Source organism: Xenopus tropicalis, chromosome 3 (genome assembly GCF_000004195.4).
Source record: "Xenopus tropicalis strain Nigerian chromosome 3, UCB_Xtro_10.0, whole genome shotgun sequence".
Classification (NCBI taxonomy): domain Eukaryota; kingdom Metazoa; phylum Chordata; class Amphibia; order Anura; family Pipidae; genus Xenopus; species Xenopus tropicalis.
Window position 1 is genome coordinate 49,154,547 of NC_030679.2, and position 21,761 is coordinate 49,176,307.

At 38.7% G+C, this 21,761-nt stretch overlaps 1 protein-coding gene across 1 annotated transcript in view; it reads right to left on the reverse strand.

Moving 5' to 3' along the window:
* Positions 1-19,733: 19,733 nt before the first annotated feature.
* Positions 19,734-21,761, reverse strand: part of igf1 (insulin like growth factor 1) — a 63,555-nt gene continuing 61,527 nt past the window's right edge. Inside the window, exon 4 of the mRNA XM_002936829.5 lies at positions 19,734-20,417. Coding sequence (XP_002936875.1) covers positions 20,358-20,417 — 60 coding nt within the window. The 3' untranslated portion in view covers positions 19,734-20,357. The remainder of the gene's footprint in view (positions 20,418-21,761) is intronic.

Sequence of the window (21,761 nt, forward strand, 5' to 3'; positions counted from 1 at the left end):
GAGGCAGCCATTCAAAAGAGAAAAGGCACAGGCACATAGCAGATAACAGATAAAACACCATTGTATTCTACAGAACTTTCTGTTATCTGCTATGTAACCTGTGCCTTTTCTACTTTTTTTCCAGCTTGAATGGCTGCCTCCGTGGCTACACAGCAGCTTATTATATAAATTATAGTAGTGTTTCTGTAGCAAACACACCAGTTTTACCAGTGCAGGGCAACAGTGCATTATATTTTTATTACTTTAAAGCTCTTTCATTTTTTGGTGTTACTGTTCCTTTAATATGTTAATATGGATGTGCCACCTATTGGTCAGGCAGGTTTAAAAGCCAAGGTGGATGAGAACTGCATTGAGATGTTGATGCAATCCTCTTATGATAGGTCAGCATAGGTCTATTGTGATCTAAATCTTGATAAAACTGGCTAGATCTTGTGTATGGCTCACTTTAGGATCAGACCTGTGGGACATATTCACTTGTGATAAAAAAAAATTGGCATTATGTTAATGTTACTTGGCGATGCTTTCGTTTTGAATCTTTATCTAATTTTGCTTTCTGGTTTAAACTTGTCCTTAGCTGCAAAGGATCATTTTCATTAGGATTAGGTTTGTTTCTCATTTGATCATTTGTTTCTGTAAACCCACACACAAACCTATTGTAAAACCTAATTGTACTTAGATCACTTTTGCACTAGATGGAGCTGAAACATCAATCATTTTTAACAGTTTACTGTAACAGTATTTTTAATAAGGTAGACCTGAGACCACAATGGCTAAAGCAGTGTGCAAAGCATTTCACATCACAGGTTAATGTTTGGACTGCTGGACTGTGGGAAAACTTCTTTTATGCAGGAAAGCAGCACTTATTGCTTTAGCCATTAACCAAGCACAGTAACGTGTCTTAGAACAAAGATACTGGAATTATTCCAGTGTTTGTTTATAGGATGAACAGTCTTTTCATAATGAGCTTTCCTTATAAAGGACATAAACCTTCCCCAAAACATTCTTATTTGTGCCCCCTAGCTTTGTAAAGCTACTCTACTCTTCTCTACTGAGCATCATCCCTACCAACACTAAAACAGAGGTATGGGTATTATCTAACATAGTGGGATTCAGACAGATATGTAAGATTGCATATTTTTTATTTATATAAAACTATGGAAGATGTTTGCCCCCTGTAATATATATATATATATATATATATGCCACTGCAAATAATGTATCCCTACATACACTGTATATTAAACCTAAGTCAATATGCAGGAGCAGTTTTCCGACATCAAAGATGCTGAGAGCAGCAGCGGACAATAAAGACATGTAATATGTAGTCTGAAAGTGACAATTTTTGCTGATGATACAAATTAGAGATTATATTCAGATCAGTATACAGCCTACACAAAAAAACCCCAGACAACAGTGCCCACTTAGTTAGCAATGGATTCTCCTTGCCTTGGGGCTAATGATTTTGCTAATGGTATACCCAACATACAGTACATATGTTGAAAAGTATTTAAACTCAAGAGGTCTAATAGAATAATGGCTGTTCAGCACAATAATTATTTTATTAACAGAGATACAGAAGTTGTTCTACAACAGAACATAAAAAGGTGATTTTTTCACTCATGGGAGATGCTGCTGGGTCACTTGTTTGAACCAAATTTTTTGAAATGTTATTTGTATAATTTGATTCATTGTGAGTAATGTAATACATGGTCTTCCTATTTTTCTAGTAACAGCATTTACAGGTCAGCTGTTTGGAAACACACATCTGACTGGTTGCTATTGATTACTAGATGTGGTCAGACTTAAGACTTTTTACTACATCACCCTGATTATTGTATCTTTTTTCTTTATTGGTAGTACTTAAGAGCAAAGCCCATTTTAGGTCATATACAGAATTATTTCACAGCTGTGTACAATTAATTGTATAGTTACTGGATTTTAAAGAAGACATAATAGATGAGCTTTAAAGCATCTTGATATAAAGGGGCAATTGGCACTTGTGTGTATTACAGTTGCCTAGATGATGCTGGCTTGGAAAACATAAATAGCATCATTTTTAGGAAAAACACATTGGCGAGCTGAGAGTTCTTTGGCATTCATTATGTGATATTCCCTTTTCCTTTGAAACAATTTGCTGACTCATATGAGGGTTACAAATTAATCTTGTACATAAGTAATCTATTGAAGAATTCTAAGATAGCCCTAAACTATATTCTGTCCAAAGCAAGGACAATTCTAACTATATTAATGTTACAGTCCCCAGTTTCCAAAAAAGAAGATTCCTTTGGGAAGTCTCTCACTCATACTATTCATCATTTAAATTGCCCATGTAACCCAGAGCTGACAATATTGTCAAATCTGTATCTATGAGTTTGTATCAACTGCATCTCATATGGGTCCCCAGCTATATATTTGTGTTATTCTTACTCTTGGTATAAAAAGCTATTCACAATGCCAATAGTCAATACAAACATGCTGATAAACACACATGGCTGAATAACCCACATACCTGTAGGACATATTCAAGCATCAAAAGTGTTTGTCGTGTTTCATATTTTTGACCTATACTCACATATGCTCATATGTTAACAACTGGCTTTGGCAGATGGCAAATTGGCCATCTATTTGTATTTCTGGCCAAACCTTCTACCAAATTTCGCCATTATTGAGGGGGGGGGGGGAATGGGTGCAGTCAAATGATTTGGCAGGAGGAGGGAGATTTCCCTATAACCAGTATTTTTATTAATTCCTTCATTCTCCTTTAAATACTAAGGGGGAGATTTATTAAGACACAAACGCTCCGAGCGTTCGTTTGATCGGAGCGTTCGTGTTTTCTGTGACTTTTTCGTACCTTGCGTATTTTCGCAGTTTTTTTGTTATTTTACGCAACTTTTTCATACTGTGCGTTAAAAATAACGCAACAAAACTGTATTGTCGTAACGAGTACAAAAGTTTCGGATACATTCAAGCTTCGGTATCGTGACTTTCCTTGGGCCAGGTTGGAGCTGCAGAGTGCCATTGAGTTCTATGGGAGACTTTCCTTGGGCCGGGTTGGAGCTGCAGAGTGCCATTGAGCCCTATGGGAGACTTTCCTTGGGCCAGGTTGGAGCTGCAGAGTGCCATTGAGCCCTATGGGAGACTTTCCTTGGGCCAGGTTGGAGCTGCAGAGTGCCATTGAGCCCTATGCGAGACTTTCCTTGGGCTGGGTTGGAGCTGCAGAGTGCCATTGAGCCCTATGGGACACTTTCCTTGGGCCAGGTTGGAGCTGCAGAGTGCCATTGAGCCCTATGGGAGGCTTTCCTTGGGCCAGGTTGGAGCTGCAGAGTGCCATTGAGCCCTATGGGAGACTTTCCTTGGGCCGGGTTGGAGCTGCAGAGTGCCATTGAGCCCTATGGGACACTTTCCTTGGGCCAGGTTGGAGCTGCAGAGTGCCATTGAGCCCTATGGGAGGCTTTCCTTGGGCCAGGTTGGAGCTGCAGAGTGCCATTGATTTCTATGGGAGGCTTCCAAAATCATGCACTGAAGGATCAAAGTCAGAAAGGTTTTCCTGCATTTTACGATCATTCGGATACGAAAATTTTGTGACTTTCTGATCGCCAATATGATATTATCGTGACTAATCCGATTTTTTCGTAAGCATATTCGTGATATTTGCGATCTTCAGAAATTATTGTATCCAATCTGAATACAGTGTTTTAATGAATCTGCCCCTAAGTCTTAGGACAGTGACACACCAGGAGATTAGTCGCCGCATGTCAAATCTTCATTGTCGTGGGCATGCGCAGTGCCGCTATTTATTGAGGTCACCGAAGTTTCCTTGAGAGGAAACTATGGGCAACTTTGGCAAATCGCGGCACAGCATATGCCATCCCACCGGCGATTTATATTCTAGCCGGCAGGATGGCATTATGGGCAGATTAGTCACCCTTACCATACAGCAGATCTTTACAGCCATAACATTTGTACGTCACTGGGTGGTTTTGTTTCTATATGTCTGCATATTCCTTTAATATTTCACAGGCTGTATACAGTGACTAACCTCATAAAAATTTCCAGTACAGACATTACTTTGTGGTATTAGTAGATGCTGATTTGTATGGCTAAGCCAAGGATTAGTAAGAGATAACTGCTGCCAGGTAGCACATCAGGTTGAACATTAAACAGGTTGTACAATAAAAGGTGCAAAGTTTGCCCAGGAGTAGTAACTCATTGCAACCAATCAGCAGGTAGGATTTACTGGTCACCTGTTTAGAAGCAAACATCTTATTGGCTGCTATGGGTTTCTGCTTCTGGGTAAACTTAGGGGCATATTTATTATGCTGTGTAAAACTAATTTGTGAAAAAACAGCGTAAAAAGCTGTGTTAAATAAACGGGGAAGGTCGCCGTCCGAACACCAGATTTTACGCCGTTATTTTACGTAAGTTTTGGCAGAACAAAAAATGCTTAAAACAATTACGATTTTATTCCGTTTTTTACACTGTGAAGCCTGGCGAATTTTCTCGCCGTTTTTTACACAGCATAATAAATATGCCCCTTATGCCCCTTAGTACCTTTTATTACAAATGGGGGTAAAAGCCATTTGAACCCTGGGCTGTTCTGGATACATGCTCACCCATGTTACAGTTCACCCACCCACTAAGATATGGGAATGACCTATAATATGGCCATGAGATGCACATGCACTGGGCCCAATCAGAAGTATAGTCTCTTGTCTTACTACTGATGAACAACAATGTTTCCAGATGGATGCAGCTTCAATAGTACAGTTTATCCCTAGGATAGGATATAATAGTTGAAGGTCTTTTCCAACAGAGTCTTTTTGAGATAATTAGAAAGTATTTGTTAACAATACTTTGCCTTTTGTTTTGTGGTTAACATTCTTAAGGTGCCCATACACGGGTCGATTTCAGCTGCCGTTATTGGTCCTTTAGAACGATTTGGCAGCTTACCTGCCCGTGTATGAACACCACCAACGGGTCTCCCCGACCAACATCTCGCCTGAAATTGCCCAAATTGATTGGGCAGGTTTGATTTTTCCATTGTTGAGCTGATGGTGCCTGTGCTATGCCACCCAAAGGTGGGCATATTGAGAGAAGATCTGCTTGCTTGGCGAGACACTTTTGCCTTTTTTTCATAGAAAAGTTTTTTTAGTTAACTTCTTGTGCAACTGAGTGGTCAGTGCAATGTAATGCTTGCTATGCTGCTCCAAAACAGTATGTTAAGCTGGCCATACACTGAGTTATCCCCTTGTTTGGCAAAGTTGGCACCTTGTTGTCCAATATCAGGTTCATCCGATTGTTTGGTCATCACAACCACGGGTATGCAGGCTGTTGTGGCAAGGACTACAGCAATGAGCTAATGTGGCCCTCACGCCTAAGTTTCTTTTTTCAGCTGATCAATATCTGCATAATTTTAGCCAGATATGAATTGGACATGCCTCAGTGGTGGACATGGGCAGATAACTGCCCCTTGGTCTGAAGGAACAAAATCAGCAGCTTAATCTGCACAAATGTGGCTACTTTTATGGCATCAAGTAACATTCCACCTGTATTTGGTGCTTGCCTGTGCCTCAGTGAAAAGAATGTTATGTTGTTATGTTATGAATGTTATTCTCTTCTTGTGTTCAGCTGTGGTGGAACGCCTGAAAGAGCCACCACAGGGGAGAACTAAAATGTGTTGTACCCATAACATACATAAATACAGGTATAGGACCTGTTATCCAGGAAGCTTGGGACCTGGGGTTTGCTGGATAAGGGGTCTTTCTGTAATTTGGCTCCTCACACCTTAAGTCTACTTAAAAACAATTTAAACAATAATTAAACCCAATAAGATTGTTCCTTTACTAAAGATTAATTATATCTTAGTTAGTTTAGTAGAAGACCCTGTTTTATAATTACAGGTAAAAAGGAAAAAAAAAAAAAAAATTAGAATTATTTGCATATTATGGAGTCTATGTGAGATGGGCTTCCTGGAACTTTCTGGATAACGGGTTTCTGGATAACCGATTCTATACCTGTACAGAAAAGCATAAATGTGGCAGACAGGTCTTTCAAGCCACATACTTGGCATGGAGGAGGCAGGGCAAGGACCACAGTGGACACAGAGGACAACCTCTGTCACTCTGCCTAACCCAATACAATGGATCTGAAGTTATATCAATGGTCATGGGTGCATGGTAGTGGAAAGCAATAATCTAAGATTGCGGTGCATTCATTTTCCTGTTCATATTGCTGCATTTATTTATCTGTTTTTGGGAATGTTTTGCACTCTTTAATGAAGGCAATGTAATAAACGGTGCAATGTTTGATAGCACCAATCTTTTGCCAGTCAGCTCCCTAAAATTTGGAGTTTATTGGTTTATTGCATGTTTGTCTCAGATGAAGAGCTACTTTAAATGAATAGTAATATGAATCAAACCTTTCAATATCTGCAGCATCTGGATACTGAAAAAATACAATTAAAACTCCATATTGCAGCAAAATAATTGACACCAGTAACTGCCAGTAGTAATAAATTAGCAATCTTGTTGCCTGTTCAACCAGATTCTAATATGATTTGCTGTTTACCTTTATAATGCACTCAAAATCACAAGAGAGAGAGAATATAAAAGCGGTTTCCAAGTGATTTCCTGATTGGCCCAATGTTTGAACTCTTACACAACATTACATATCTCTAAAATGACCCCATGTTACACTGCCAATTGTCAGTTCTTAGAAAGAAAAGTTGCACAGTGATTTAAATGAAACTAACAACACTGTCATCAGATTTCACATGATAAGATGCTGCCTGTGATTTTCCATTCCTGCCATGCCAAGGACTTTACTCATAGGCCCATGATTAAGCACTGGGTAAGCATGAAATGCACTAGATGCAATGTGGAATTAACTGGAATATTTTTTTCAAACTTGTACTGAAATGCTTTCAGCTAGTGAGTATGTTGTAGTTCAGCAACATCTGGATAGCATATGATTGGGCAGCTTTTACATTATATTTTAAACCAATCCCGTTTTTTACCTTTTATTTTAAAAATAAGCTTCTGTTTCTACTCTGCTTCAGTCTGAATGGTGTGCTACTGTATTTTCTTCCAATGGCTTGCAAGATTTGGCGGCAGTAATCTGCCAAGGGCAAACCACAGCCACCAAAACATGCCAATCATGGTTTCTCGTAATGTTTATTTTGGTGTGCCTTAGGCAGCATGCAGGCCATTCACCATAATGTGAAGCAGATGTTAGTGGTTTCAGGTGTTTTCATTGTTTCTATTTTTCCTGGCAATGTTGAAACTGTTCCATAGCTGTAATGTGTTAAATTAAAGTTCCTAGCAGGAGTAATATTCCTATGAGCAACCCCTTCCCTATGCCATCTAAGCAATGGCTCTCACTAAGGTAGCATGCAACGATTCCACCTGATTCCAAAAGCCAATCATTGTGAAGTACATTGGGTTAAAGGGCCAGTACCATGAAAAATGAAATGGTTTTGAGTGCATTTAAATATAATTCACTTCCACAATATAACTGCTTTAGATATAATTCATATTATATATATAATTGCTTCTGAATCACTAATAAAGTTAGTATTACTGAATATCTGTGTAATCATGGGGGCAGATGTTTAAGCTGTAATTGGCATTTAGGGCACATTTTTATTAAGTATATAAAAGATTCTAGGAGTCAGGCAAAAGTGCAAGAGCAATAAGGGGTGTAAGCTGCAGCTTTGGTGGGTAATGGGCAGTCCTGTCCTTACTGTCCACCACAGGGCAGGTGGGAAGTACAGGGTCCACTGATGGTCTCTAACTTGCACACAAGTTAGGGAACAGTTAGGGGCAGAAGAGTTGACACATATGTGCCACCTCCCTCCTGCACCTTATGAATACAGCAGAGCTGAACACAGGCAGGATTGTATTCATGGGGACAGTCGTAGGCCTCTGTGCTCTGTGCAGAGACCAATGCCAATTCTTTAAAGCAGAAAGGCAGTGTGCAAAGCATAAGAAAAATGATAGATTGCACCTGTTTTTTCACTTTGCATATTCCCTTCCCAGATGTAAATGGCCCCTTATATGTGTAAAATGTGCAATGTGTACCTGTGCTAAATGTCTGATTTATGGCTTCTACATGTCAGTTCATGCTTTGGTTTGCTTTCACCTTTGCCTGCCCTGACTTTTAGGTATATCAATATGTCAGATACATGCCTTGACATCAGGATGTACACACAGTGTATCTTCTGGCTTTATGCTGCTGTTGCTACATTGGTGCCAAAACACCTTTAAAATTATATGTTTTCTGCTCTGTTGTGTCAGTCTGTTCCAGCAGAACCTAGCTAAGCGTTTTTTTTTCCCTGTCTTTCAAAGGTATTGACCTCTAACTGATATTTGTCTTTTGTCTGTCTGCCACCTGTCCTTTTGTCTCGATCTTGACTATTCTAGTTTGCTGATAGTCCTGACCATTACCTGAATCTTAAATAGGCTAGTTGGATGCCTGCCCTGATCCCTAGCTTCAACTTTGGTGCATGCTTTTGTCCTCCACTACCCCTACTAAAGATGGATCTCTGGAAATGCTGTGGCAGAAAGCCAGGTCTCCTCTTGGGTTTGCTGTTTACCAGAATGTTACACTCCATCTGCATGTTCATTATAAACAAAAAGAGAACACTTTTCTAAAGTTTGATTACAGTGCAATATAGGCAGTTTAATTACAGTGTAGTACTGCCAAGCAAAAGATGCTTGGTAACTGCAATGTATTTAATAACCATTAGATTGTTAACAAAGTGCTAGTAGGAGTAATCTCATAGGAGAATTATTTTTTTATCCATGATTAATCTTATTCTCAAATAAGATTAAACTCATAATTAAGGCCTACTTTGGAGAACTAGGGGAGCAAATAGTCAGTTTTAGCTTACATGCACTCTTTCAAAGCACAACATGGAGGGCTGAGAAAGTATGGTGTCAGGCAAATGTAAAATAGGATAAAAAGTGTGCATATGGTGGGCAAAAGGGGAATCAAGGATGAGTATGAGGGGACTAGTGATAGGCTTGTTGATGTGGGCTTCAGTCTGACAGCACCTATGAGAATGTTTGTAATTTGATCCCAGGTATTGCCCATATCCGGAGAAGATTTTCCCATGTATGGCCAACTTTAGCCAATGTTGCATGTTGTTTCCAGTCACATATAAAATCATTTTACTCACATGGCAGTATTCCTTTAAATTTACCTTCCTATTACTAACTTTATTAATAACATGATAATCAGAATTTGTTAATTCATCTTATAATCCAATATTAAGCAGAGAAAAAGAGATATGCGCAATCACAATTAAAACAATAACAACAATGTTGCACAGGCTTTTTTTTACATCTCCTTTTGTGGACTCAACAGCCTTTTGTTATGGCCAAACCCAACTGTTAGCACAGAAGGCCAAGCCAGGAGTCTGGCAGTGTTTATTAAACCAAATGCTTTTAGCTGACTACATGCATATGCTTAAAACCATAACTGGGCCCAACACATCATTAAGCGTGTGCTAAATGTCATACCGCAAATACATGTTTTTCATTTGTTTATTGTCATAAGGGTTATATTAGTTTGAGAGTTAAGTAACAGATTATGTAGTCTGCTTAACTGGCAGCTTTCAGAGGGACTGCATTAGTAAAAACTGTGCATATTAAAGACAAGCAACACATTTCTGCATATAACATGTCCACTTTCTATGGACAGTCCTTTTTGTATTGGTTGGTAGCCTGTTATACCTCCAGGATTGTTTGTTTTGACTGGGAAGGGCAGGGAAATAATTTTAGTAATATGGTCAAAAATAATAATAGCCTATGTGGGAGAAAGCCACAACTGCCTTTGGCTGTGTATTACCTGGGGAAGTCGAATCTAAATCTGGAGTTAAAGGGGACATATGTCTCCTAGCATTCTTTTGCATATTATGAAGGGGAAAGACTTTATGGGAACTGTAATCTAGCAACCAAAAAATGTACACTTCCCAAGAGTCCCAATTTTCACGGGACAGTCCCGATTTTAACAGCTCAGCTCGCAGTCCCTCATTTCCCTTTGATCTCCTGCACTGAACGCTAAAAAAGATACAGGTTCTCAAACATAATTAAATGTGTCCCAATCCTGCCTGTGCATCCCAGGTGCAATGAGCCATTTAGTTTATAGAGTGGACAAAATGGATTCTGGTTATGGGATGCACTTCACTGAAATCACCCCACACCAGTCTTGCAAAATCAAAGTAGATTTACTCTGTGTTTTCCAGAATAAGCACAACTTTACTCATTTTGTGCTGAACATAGCAATCAAAACACATAAAAAATCCTTATTTTTTTGGTATTACAAATGTGATTATAACACACAAGGAGTTAAGGAATATGATAAGGAAACCTGTGGCTAGCCTAAGAGAGATAGATGATGGCTGCTTAAGTGAGACTAAATACCAGACAGATGCTGTGGGATTGCTGGTATTGGCAGAACAACTGGGAGGGGCTTGGTTTTGGCTTCCAGTACAGAGCCTTTAAAGGACCAGCAACCATCATCTTCTGCAGGTATGTGGGAGGACCAGAACAAGAGGCCTAGAGCTCCAACCCCACATGGAGGGTCAAACTGAGTACCAATCAAGCTACCCAAATACACTGTTGGCTATAATTATAATGTATTTTTTCCTTATCAATGCTATCACTACTGATAAACAGGAATATTCATATTTTTATTATCCCTTGGAAGCAATAGGTGGGGGCATAGCACATATACAAACCATGTTTCATAGATTTGCCCACTACTACCATTGAGGATTAACTGATCACCAGCCGGTAAGACCCCTCTTTACATGGATCATTGTGCCTTTAATGGCAGAACAAAAAAGGGGTTGCCAAAGCAATTAAAGCAAATGGAAAAATAGATGTAATTTTATCTCTAAAAGAAAAAGGAGTTAGGCTTGCACTGTAGTGTAAAACTGGGAAATGTAGCAATTTAATTCACTAAAGTGTGCCTAACATTTCGGCACTCCCCCATTCACTTAGACTGTTCTTGTCCTTTAACATTTTTAAAGTAGAGTAAAATAACAATGTTTAGGGGGTTGAGATTTATGTCTATTTTTGACCAAAGTTCTGTATTATCTACTGCCCCATAAAGGTTTTCTATGTATGCCAGGCATGTTGTGCCATTACAGAAATCTCACAAGAACTCAAGTTGACACTTTACACAGAAAGGCACTTGTGGAAGCTATTCCACTAACATCCTTCAGTTACTAATTGCAACGTGCACAATAATTATTAAACCAAACTAACATTAGATGGGATTTTTAAATGTAAAAATACCTCACCCTGAAGTTCGGGATTTCATAAAGTGGCTAGGGCCTGAATTTATCTGTGTAATCCTTAGATTAATCATTTCTGTTTATACTGATACAGACTCTGAGCAATACTTGCTTTTGGCATTTGGTAGACCAGAAGTTGGTTTGTCGCATTCCACTCAGATTCCCACATGCTGCACTTCACATCTGCTTTAACTATGTGTTGACTATAATTTTTTGAAATATTTAACTTTTTCTTACTCAACTAACTCTAATCAAAAGATTAGACACAGAAAAAAATAAAAATAAGACACAGAAATCTGGAAGAATATACACCTTCCATTAAAGTAGTACCGCTCCTTCCAAATATTGTTTGATTTGAACTTCCACACCATACCTAGGTTAATGCATGTGCTGCTATTGAAGGTTTATATCTGGTTGTTCACTCGCTCCTCTTTACTTCCTTGCCAGCTTACCACTCGGCAGAAGTGTATTGGCAGATAAACCTGTCCAATCTCCAAAACAACCAATATCCATCCGTACACTGATATTGGTCTGAGTCTGTGGGCCACAGGTGAAACAGTTTGGGAACCCCTGATCTAGATTGTGGGAAGGCCACATCCATCCTGTGCTCCCTCCTTACAGTCTGGCTGCTGTGATTGCTTACCTTGTGTAAGCTTTAAAGGATGATAGTTATGAGATTAACTGGCCCTTGCATTGTTCACACCTCAGATTCAGGCTGCACACCTCAGACTGTAATGTTCACTCAGACAGCCTGTAGCAATGTGTAACTGTACGTAGCACAGTACAAACTGTTCATCTTGAAGTGGTCATGATCAGTTACTTGCGTAGTCATGATAGGTTTCCTTGTCTTCCTCCCTACTCTACCTGCCCTGCTTTACCCTGCCTGTGTGCCAAACTCTGCCTGTGTGTGTCATACTCTGCCTGCCCTATGCAGCCTGTATGTGCCATACTCTGCTTGCCCTATGCTGCCTGTGTGTGCCATACTCTGCCTGCCCTATGCTGCCTGTGTGTGCCATACTCTGCTTGCCCTATGCTATCTGTGTGTGCCATACTCTTCCTGCTCTATGTTGCCTGTGTGTGCTATACTCTGCCTGTCCTCAGCTGCCTGTATGTGCCATACTCTGCCTGCCCTATGCTGCCTGTGTGTGCCATACTCTGCCTGCCCTATGCTGCCTGTGTGTGCCATACTCTGCCTGCCCTATGCTGCCTGTGTCTTCCATACTCTGCCTTCCCTACCCTGCCTGTGTGTGCTATACTCTACCTGCCCTATGCTGCCTCTGTGTGCTATACTCTGTTTGCCCTATGCTGCCTGTGTGTGCCATACTCTGCCTGTCCTATACTGTCTGTGGGAGGTGAGCCTGGTAGGGGTTTGTTAATACTTGAAAATAGTTGTTAGGGGGTCCCTAAGATGTTTAATGATGTGCTGGGGTCTATTGTGCTACCAACAGGGGAGGAGAAGCCATATGCATTTAAGGATATGTCTTAATATGACTTTTTTACACGTGAATGATGGGTTATATCCCTACAGTGAGCACCAGCTATTTCGTTTTAGTGTGTGCTACCACCCTTAATATGGGTATGGTCTTAAAATTTCTTGTGATAACATGGGTGTGGTTTAAAACCTGGGAGTTGTCAAAATGTGGATTTTATTATCGTCCATCCACCACATAGTACCACAGAAATTGAACAGCACTGATATTGAGTATTTTGTGTTCCAAATCTGAATACTTTAAACTCCATGAATGAGGGAAACTATGTTAAAATTGCACAACCTTACTTTCATTTAATTCTCCAACTCTAAAAAATACTTTGTAAACGTAAGTACTGAATGCAATTCTACAGTCCTTGGCTTTGCAGTGTGCAGTTGTGGATGGTTATTTAGCACAAGCTTAAGTCACAATTTACAATGAATACATTAGAAGAAAACTTCAGGGAACAAAGCACCAATCCAAAGTGATCTGTGACAGGAACATTAACTGTCATTATCCATGTCTGGCACATACTGTCTTGTTCATCCGGGAACAACTGATATGTCTGACAGTTATAAATACCTAAAAATAAAGCCTTTTCTATAGTAGGACTTGCAGTTGTATATTGTGATTTAAATTTGGTCTGATTCTGCTTTTCAATTTACTTTTAGGTTAAAAGGTTAAAAGGTTGCATATCATTAACAGACTAAGGACTTTAGTTTCCTGAATTGCCATTGGCCAGATTTTCTGGAGTATCCTTTTGGGATTTTATTTTATTTAGGATTTATTTTATTTCCCTGGTCAGGGATTCTGACATTATTTTATGTCCCTGGTCTGGTCAGTGAAATCCAGGAGATTTGTAAACTCAGGGAGAATATGTGGCAATTTTTTTTGCCATTTCCTTTGACAGCAAGGGCAAGCAGGAGATACAATTCAATCACATCTCCTGCTTCTCCTGGCCATTTCTTTTGAGGGCAGGCTTGTGCAGAGCAGAAGAAATGAAAGCCACACAGGTGAATTCACCGATTACCCAGCGAATGTCATTCATCCTTACTGCTTATTTAAAGGAACATGTCCTGCTAAATCTTTTTATTATTACAGTATTATAAAACTTTTGGAAGATGGGCATAGTGTTGTTTAAGTGGTAGAAAAAAAAGTCAAATACGTCCCCACTAAATTTGATAACCTTAGACCCCCAAGCCAGTGCTCCTGCTCTCTGAAAAACTCACTGGCCTCAGGAATTTCTATATTAGTGATAATATTAACTGGGAGTACCCCGCTAACTGGCACCCCACCCCCAGTGAATAACACTTTGTCATTAAATGTCACAGACACAGAAGACTCTGCAACTGTTGTAGGATTGAATATTATAGAAAGACCAATAATATACTAGTATGCAATTTACTAATCATCAAGGTCTAGGGTATGAATACCTATATTGAAGTAAGGTCATAGCTGCCCAACAAAGGAATAGCCAAAACTGACCTTTGCTGTCCCTTGCTCTGCTAATTTGGGAAAATTAGTCCAAAGTGCAGTAACCCATAGCAACAAATCAGAGATTTGAGTTTATTACTCTACCTGCACTACACAGATCAAAACTAATTGCTGGTTTGTTGCTATAAGTTATGGCAAAGGACTAAATTTGCCCAGTGTTCATAAATGACCATGACCTCTCTGAGTGTGTATGAGTAGATAAAAAGTTAATTCAGACATGCATTGCTTTGTTTCCTGCTATGCTCTTTTCCCTGTATTTACAGTATGTTTGTGTGTGACTAATAAAATTTCTGGCCCATAAGTATATCTGGAGAATGAAGAAGTCATCCAGCCTTTCTGGTAGAGTGTAGATAAGGACAGCAGACAAGGTAAAGCTTAGTCAATGGCCTGTGCTGCGAGGAGCTATGCTGCACTGCGCACAGATTGTTACCCTTTGGCACAATTTCAATGTTGCAGAAGTGTTGTGAAACAAAATTGAACCAATTTTACTCATAGCAACCGAGTCTTCTAAATATGTAACAACTGTTTTGGCTTCATCGCCAGTGTGCTCCCAGGTCAATGTACACCAAGGGGCACATTAACCAATCCCCGAATCCTGAATGGGAAAAAAAAGGATTGGAAATGAAAATTTGGGGATTTTTTCGTCGCCGCCACAATTGTTTCGTATTTGTCGCAACTTTTCCAGCGCTGTCGCGACTTGATCATATTTTGCACAATTTTTTCGTATTTCGCTATAGTAAACGGCGGAAAAACCAATCCGAATGTTTCGCGACGGCAACGAAAAAATCGAGAAAAATCTATGATAAAGTCGTAACGGCAACGAAAAAGTCGCACAAAATACGAAACAATCGCGACAGTGACGAAAAAAATAGCAAAAATACCGATCATTATGAAAAAAACGCATTCGGACGTTTGTGGATTAGTAAATGTGCCCCCAAAAGTTATCTTTCCAGCAGATTCACAAAGCATATAGTACTCAGATTTAAATTGCTGAGGTAATGTTCCCCCACTTTATGTATGGAAGTGTCCTTGCACAGTTCAGGAAATGACAAAGCATATAAATATATATTTAAAATGTCATTCCAGATTTGCCCACAGAGCCAGATGCAATTCAATGAGAAAATAATTATCTTGCTGTTTATCTCATAAAAAGTCTATGGGGAAATATTTCTTTCTCTTCAGATTGAATCGCATCCAAGTTTTTCACGTGATAAACTATAAATTCACATTTTCTCATTGAATTAAATATGACATAATGTGTAAAAGATAACTCTAATACCTACATTTACAGTGGGTTTAAGGCAATGACTGTTGGACTTTTTTAGTTCAAGTCATCCTTGGAGGTCTTCCTTTGGTCAGGATCCCCCATAAGCTTAAAGATATAGGCAATTAATGATGCATCAGTCATCAAATCATTTTATCGAAAATATATAAGAGAGCAAATAGATTTTCACCTGAAATCTCACCATTACCTAAAGCCAAGTTAGGCTCTCAGGTGTACCATGGAGAGCAAGTAAGCATCCTCCTAGACCTCCCCTGGACATCAGAGCAGTCTGCCTGCCACTGCCCTAGGCTTACTTGGGGAACCAGCCCCTCAGTTTGAGAACCACTGGTTTAAGGAAAAAATGAGTTGACGATAAGTCTTCCCTATTAACAGTATATATAGTATTCCCTTATGGATTGGTAATATCATGACACTGTGAAATATGGAACATAAAATGCTCTCCCAGTTTTTACAGGCACTTAGAAGGGTTGTACAGAAATCTGGCAGAAAGGTTAAAGCTTGTTTTATATTTTTCTCTCCATCAGTTTGCCACAAAATGACATAAGTTTCCAAATATAATAAAGTGCAGGAAGCTTGTTTAGCACTATATAAAAATAAAATATCATTAACAAAGGCGAAATTGTCTATTGTACAGCTTTGTGTCTAGCGGTCCAACCTTGCAGTCCAAATTTCTGCAAAATATGGATCCTTGCACAACTTGGGTTCCAAGCAAAACAATATAAAGAGGACAGTGTGTAAAATGCAGATAGCACAACTTCAAAATATATTGACATAAAAACGATTTAATGAGCAATCTATTTACACAAGGTCTTTCAGTTCCTTACTTTAAAAATATATATTTTATATATGCTTTATTTTCATATTTTAGTCAAGTACTTCTTTTAAGAAAACAATAGCACCACTTAACCACATCTGGCCAAATATGTAACTGGTAAAAGCAAGTTTGCTACATGTATTATCGGATGCATTCCTCAGTTGATTATGGTGATTAGTAAACGTGGCATAGTTCATTAGCCTTTCTGCAGTTTTATTTTACAAATTAGGAATGTAGGGTCATAAACACTGACATTTAGTGACATTTGCTAAAACATATTCCTTTCACAAAAAAAGTTATCATGGTTCAGATTCCATTCACCATGCAAGCTTACAATTAATTTTAGTAACTATGTGGTGCTGTTCTTAAAGGTAAAAATCCCTGGGGAAAGACTAACTCTAACAATATGGTGGTTAAGGTAGTGACACAGCTAAAGTTTACTATAGTGCAGCAACTTAAAACAACCAATAAGATGTTTGCATTTCTTATTAGGACAACCTAAGAAGCTAACTGCTTACTGGTGGTTTTAGAATGTGGTCAACTTATATCAATATGTTGAATTAAATTACTAACCCTGTGGCCCAGGCTGTTCCATGTGTTCCATAAAAAATTGCTATGACTTGGGGTACTATTGTGAAGAGCACCAGGCAGACACAGTAGATGTAAGTCCTTACATATCCCATGAGCCCACTGGGATGCAGGAGATACTTGGGTAACTGCATGTGTGCTGTGTGCTCACAAAGTACCCTGGAGCAGTGCAATTTTTATGGATGGTGCACACCAACCAATGGTACAAGGTTGACTTACTGAGAGGTACTCAATATATTGGCACCCCAAAGTGTTTTATTTTTGATAATTTCTAATTCTTATAATGATGTTATCATCAGATTGATGGGCAAATTTGACCATTTTTGCTTACTAAATGTTTCATCTATTCTAATCACTCTGACCTCAGTCAAGTTGGTCCATTTCAATAAACCACAACACCTAATTAGATTTTTGCTTTCATTATTTTAACTGCACAAGTACGTGCTTTGTTGCCCAGAGCAAACCTTGTCTATGCTACTTCACAGCAGACTTCTGAGGTCTTAAGAAACATAATTTGCAATATGGCTTGCATAAGAACAGCAATGGCATATTAACGTAAACCATGGTAGTTTTTAGACATTCATTTTTATGAAAATGCAATTTCTAGCCAATGCATGTATGGTGTTTCATGCATGTCTTAGGTTGATATCCAGTATTTAAGATCAGATAAGGATTTTTTTTAAATGGGAAAAAAGAAAAAAAGCTTTCAGTAGACAAGGCACAATCTGTTAGCAAAGTTAGAGCTACTTTTATAGATTATTTTCGTTAGTCTAGTACAAAGGGATAATAATGAAAAGGAATAGTGTGCCTGTAAATACACTTGGGGGCTGATTTACTAATCCATGAATCCGAATGGGAAAAATTCAGATTGGAAACGAACATTTTGCGACTTTTTAGTATTTTTTGCGATTTTTTTGTCGTCGTTACGACTTTTTCGTAAATTGTCACGACTTTTTCGTAGCTGTTACGACTTGCTCGTATATTGTTGCGACATTTTCGTATTGAGCGCTCGTAAACGGTGGGCAAAACTTTCAGACTTTGGATGATTTTGGAAGCCTCCCATAGGACTCAATGGCACTCTGCAGCTCCAACCTGGCCCAAGAAAAGTCTTGATACTGAAGCTTGAATGAATCCGAAACTTTCGTACTCGGCGCGAAGGCTACGTAAAAGTCGCGACAATTCGCACAAGTCGTAACGCTACGAAAAAGTCGCGACAATTTACGAAAAAGTCGTAACGGCTACGAAAAAGTCGCGACAATTTATGAAAAAAACGCAAAATACCGATCATTACGAAAAAATTCAGACACTTTTCAGACGTTCGTGGATTAGTAAATGTGCCCCTTGGTCTTTCAACTGTTTCAAATTATTGTGTAAATCTCTGCTCTGGGTTTAGTTCAGTAACTCCTCATGAAATCCTAGAATCAGGACTTCCATATTATATTTTAAAGGAGAAATGCAATAAAAGTCCTTAATTTAAAAATGTATATATATGCAATTTCATCAATTTTGCAAAACAAATATTCTTTGGCATATTTTTGTCTCACAAATCTACAAGTGTATTTAGTGACCCAGTAAAAAAAGAGATTATTCCCTTTACAGTTTGTGCCTTACACAGCATATGCTCAAAAATGTTTTTAAAAAAATGTTGTGCCCAAAAAGGCAACACTTTCAAGCAGGTCTTAATGAGTTATGTGCAATTAAAATGTAATGTAATTACAAGGTAATACAATAACTGCAAAATGCTACATTCTTGTATGCAGCTTTTTTCAGTTTATGACTTTTATAACATTTGTCCCTTTTTTTCACATTTCTTCGACAATATGAAAAGCACAAATGCCTGTAAGCTATGCCATATAGGAAATATGTTTGCTTTTACCTGTTAGAATTATTTGTGACCAGGTCATTACACAACACTTACCACAATGTACAGTAGCACCATTGTACAATTACAGTTCTACATAACAAAGGATATATGTGAATTAGTGATATGATGATTTTACATGCGTCTTCAATTGAAAACAAATGCATATGGATGACATTACTTGTAGCTTCAAAGAATCAGTGACGTTTATGACTCCAAACAAATGTTCAACTGTTTCCTAACATGATTTGCATTGTAACATATGCAGCAAAGCTTGATTAAGCAGTCCTTCTTTTTAAAGGGCCAGTAACACCAGGAAATAAAACATTCCCTATATGCATACACACATTTTCATTTAGTTTGCGTTTTTAAAGAATGCAGCATTATTTCTACACAGCACTGAGTTGACTATTTATAAAGCACCAAAAAGTTTTCATCAAAAAAAGAAAAACAGTGTAGTGATTGTTATTGGAATGGAAACCAAAATAGTAAACCGGTACAGCATTCAATCAATTGTATAACATTTTGTAGGAGATTTTGGGTGGGGGTTTTGTATGGTGTTGCTGGTCCTTTAAAGGAACAGTAACACCAAAAAATGAAAGTGTATAAAAGTAATTACAATATAATGTACTGTTGCCCTGCACTGGTACAACTGGTGTGTTTGCCTCAGAAAGACTTCTATAGTTTATATAAGTAAGCTGCTGTGTAGCCATGGGGGCAGCCATTCAAAGGAGAAAAGGCACAGGCACTTAGCAGATAATAGACAAACCCCCATTATATGGGGCTTATCTACTAGTTATCTGCTATGTACCCTGTGCCTTTTCTCGTTTTTTCCAGCTTGAATGGCTGCCCCCATGGCTACACATCAGCTTATTTATATAGTAGCTGTTCTATAGCAAAAACACCAGTTTTCTGCAGAGCAACAGCACATAATATTTTAATTACTTTAAAACGCTTTAATTTTTTGATGTTACTGTTCCTTTAAATCTGACCATACTTGGGATGTCTGCTTCTGATTCCAAAAAGGCTGCAAAATCATAAAAAAAGCTTAACTGCTGCTGAGTAGCAAATTTGTGCAAATACAAAAGGGCAGGCAAACAGTGTTATCACACACTGAAAAACAAACAGCCTGTTGCATGGTAGAAGTGCAAATATAAGATTTCTTAGACAAGGCTGGGTAACCGTTCCAGTATACACGGAACGTTCATAGGCTTTAGTGCAATTAGAGCCACACAAAGGCTCATTATTTTTGGACCTCTTTTGGACACAGGTTATGAAAAGAAATGTTTGAGCAGGATATGCAAAACAAGTGAAAGATTACACAATATTAGAGCAGTCATAATAGCTGGCAAGAATGTTTTTTAACATTGGAATGTGTATTTGATTCGTTTAGAGGGAGAATGCCCATTGGTTGAGATGTTGTCAAGCTTGTTCATAGTCAGACAATGTTTGATATCTTCCACTGTTTTTTTTGTTTCTTTTCCATACAGTAAAAGTATCCTGCAGATGGTACATTCATACTCTGAGACTTTTAGTGGCAGCATTTACATTCGGAATCCTCGACTCCCTGTGTTTCCTCGACTTGCATTCTTTAGGTGTACTTCCTATTGAGGGAGAAAGAGAAGGGGAAATTTAGTCTCAAAAAAGAGTCTTAGTATTTCTTCAAAAACGTGTGAAGGTATGGAAAAGACTTAACTCACACACACACGTTCAATGCGTCGATTGATTTGTGAAACTCTTCTGCTTGGTACAGGAACTTTAATATTGAGTATTAAGGGCATTTCATACCTACAAAGATGTTCTTTACACAGGGCAATTAGTGCCATTTCTACCATGAAATAAGATGAGAACCTTGGCAGGTGGCATATCAAGAGGGTTGACAAATAATCAGTTAAGATCCAAGGTCTTGTTTAGGCAACATAGCCCACACCATACTTAAGCCCGGACATATGTTAGAGGCAGGGTGTGTGTGTGCACCCTGAGTCTGCAGTTATCATGCAGGAAATATTGGGCATCTGAGGAGCACAAACACACTTTGTCACCCTACAGCAACTTTATGTGACAATAGAGCAATAGTCACTGTGGCTATTGTCTCTGAATGAGGTAGTCAATAATTGCTTCTTGCTGTGATCTAAGCTTTCTGGCCTTATACAAATAATGCCTCATCCATGAATCACCTTATAGAACTTTAACAGCCTTCTAATGTTGTACCTCACAATGTGGAGAGGTAACAAATTGAATCCTCTACATTTATGTATGGGCATATGATATAGCAAAGCACGGTGGCAACTAACAGCCTCACCTACACTGCAGTTGTCTAATATTTACCTGTCTAGGAACCCTTCTTCTGCACAGAAAGGTAAACCTATAGAATTAGTGGCGATTCCAATATTAGTTAATACATATTCAAAATATTTTTCCCACAAAACCATCATGTAAATTAGTGCAATTTTGGAAATATGAAGCCCTGCAACTGTGGTGGGTAAGAAAATGACCCCTAGAGTCTTCACTTGTACTTGACACATGACTATAAGGCTGGTTTGGATTCTGCTTGGCTGGCTGCTAATGATTCCAGTTCTTACAAAAAGTACTATGATTAGGCCAAATCTTTGGTTTCATAACTCCTTAATTTGAGGGCGAACACTACAGGCCAGGACTCTGCTGTATTTCTACACCTAAAAGACAAGGGACACTCCTTTGAAAATAGCAATGTCCAAATTTTGGACAAAGAAGACCGCTGGTTTGAAAGAGGTGTAAAAGAGGCCATTCGTGTCAAAGTGGAGAAACCATCCCAAAACAGTGGAGGGGGACTTCGACACCATCTGTCTGCTACATACAATGCTGTTCTAACATCTGTGCCCCGGCAGTTTCAGAACTCATCCATTCATGCAACTCTAACAAGTAACACCTGCTTTGAAGAGTTGCATGATACTTTGGTAATCCTTTCA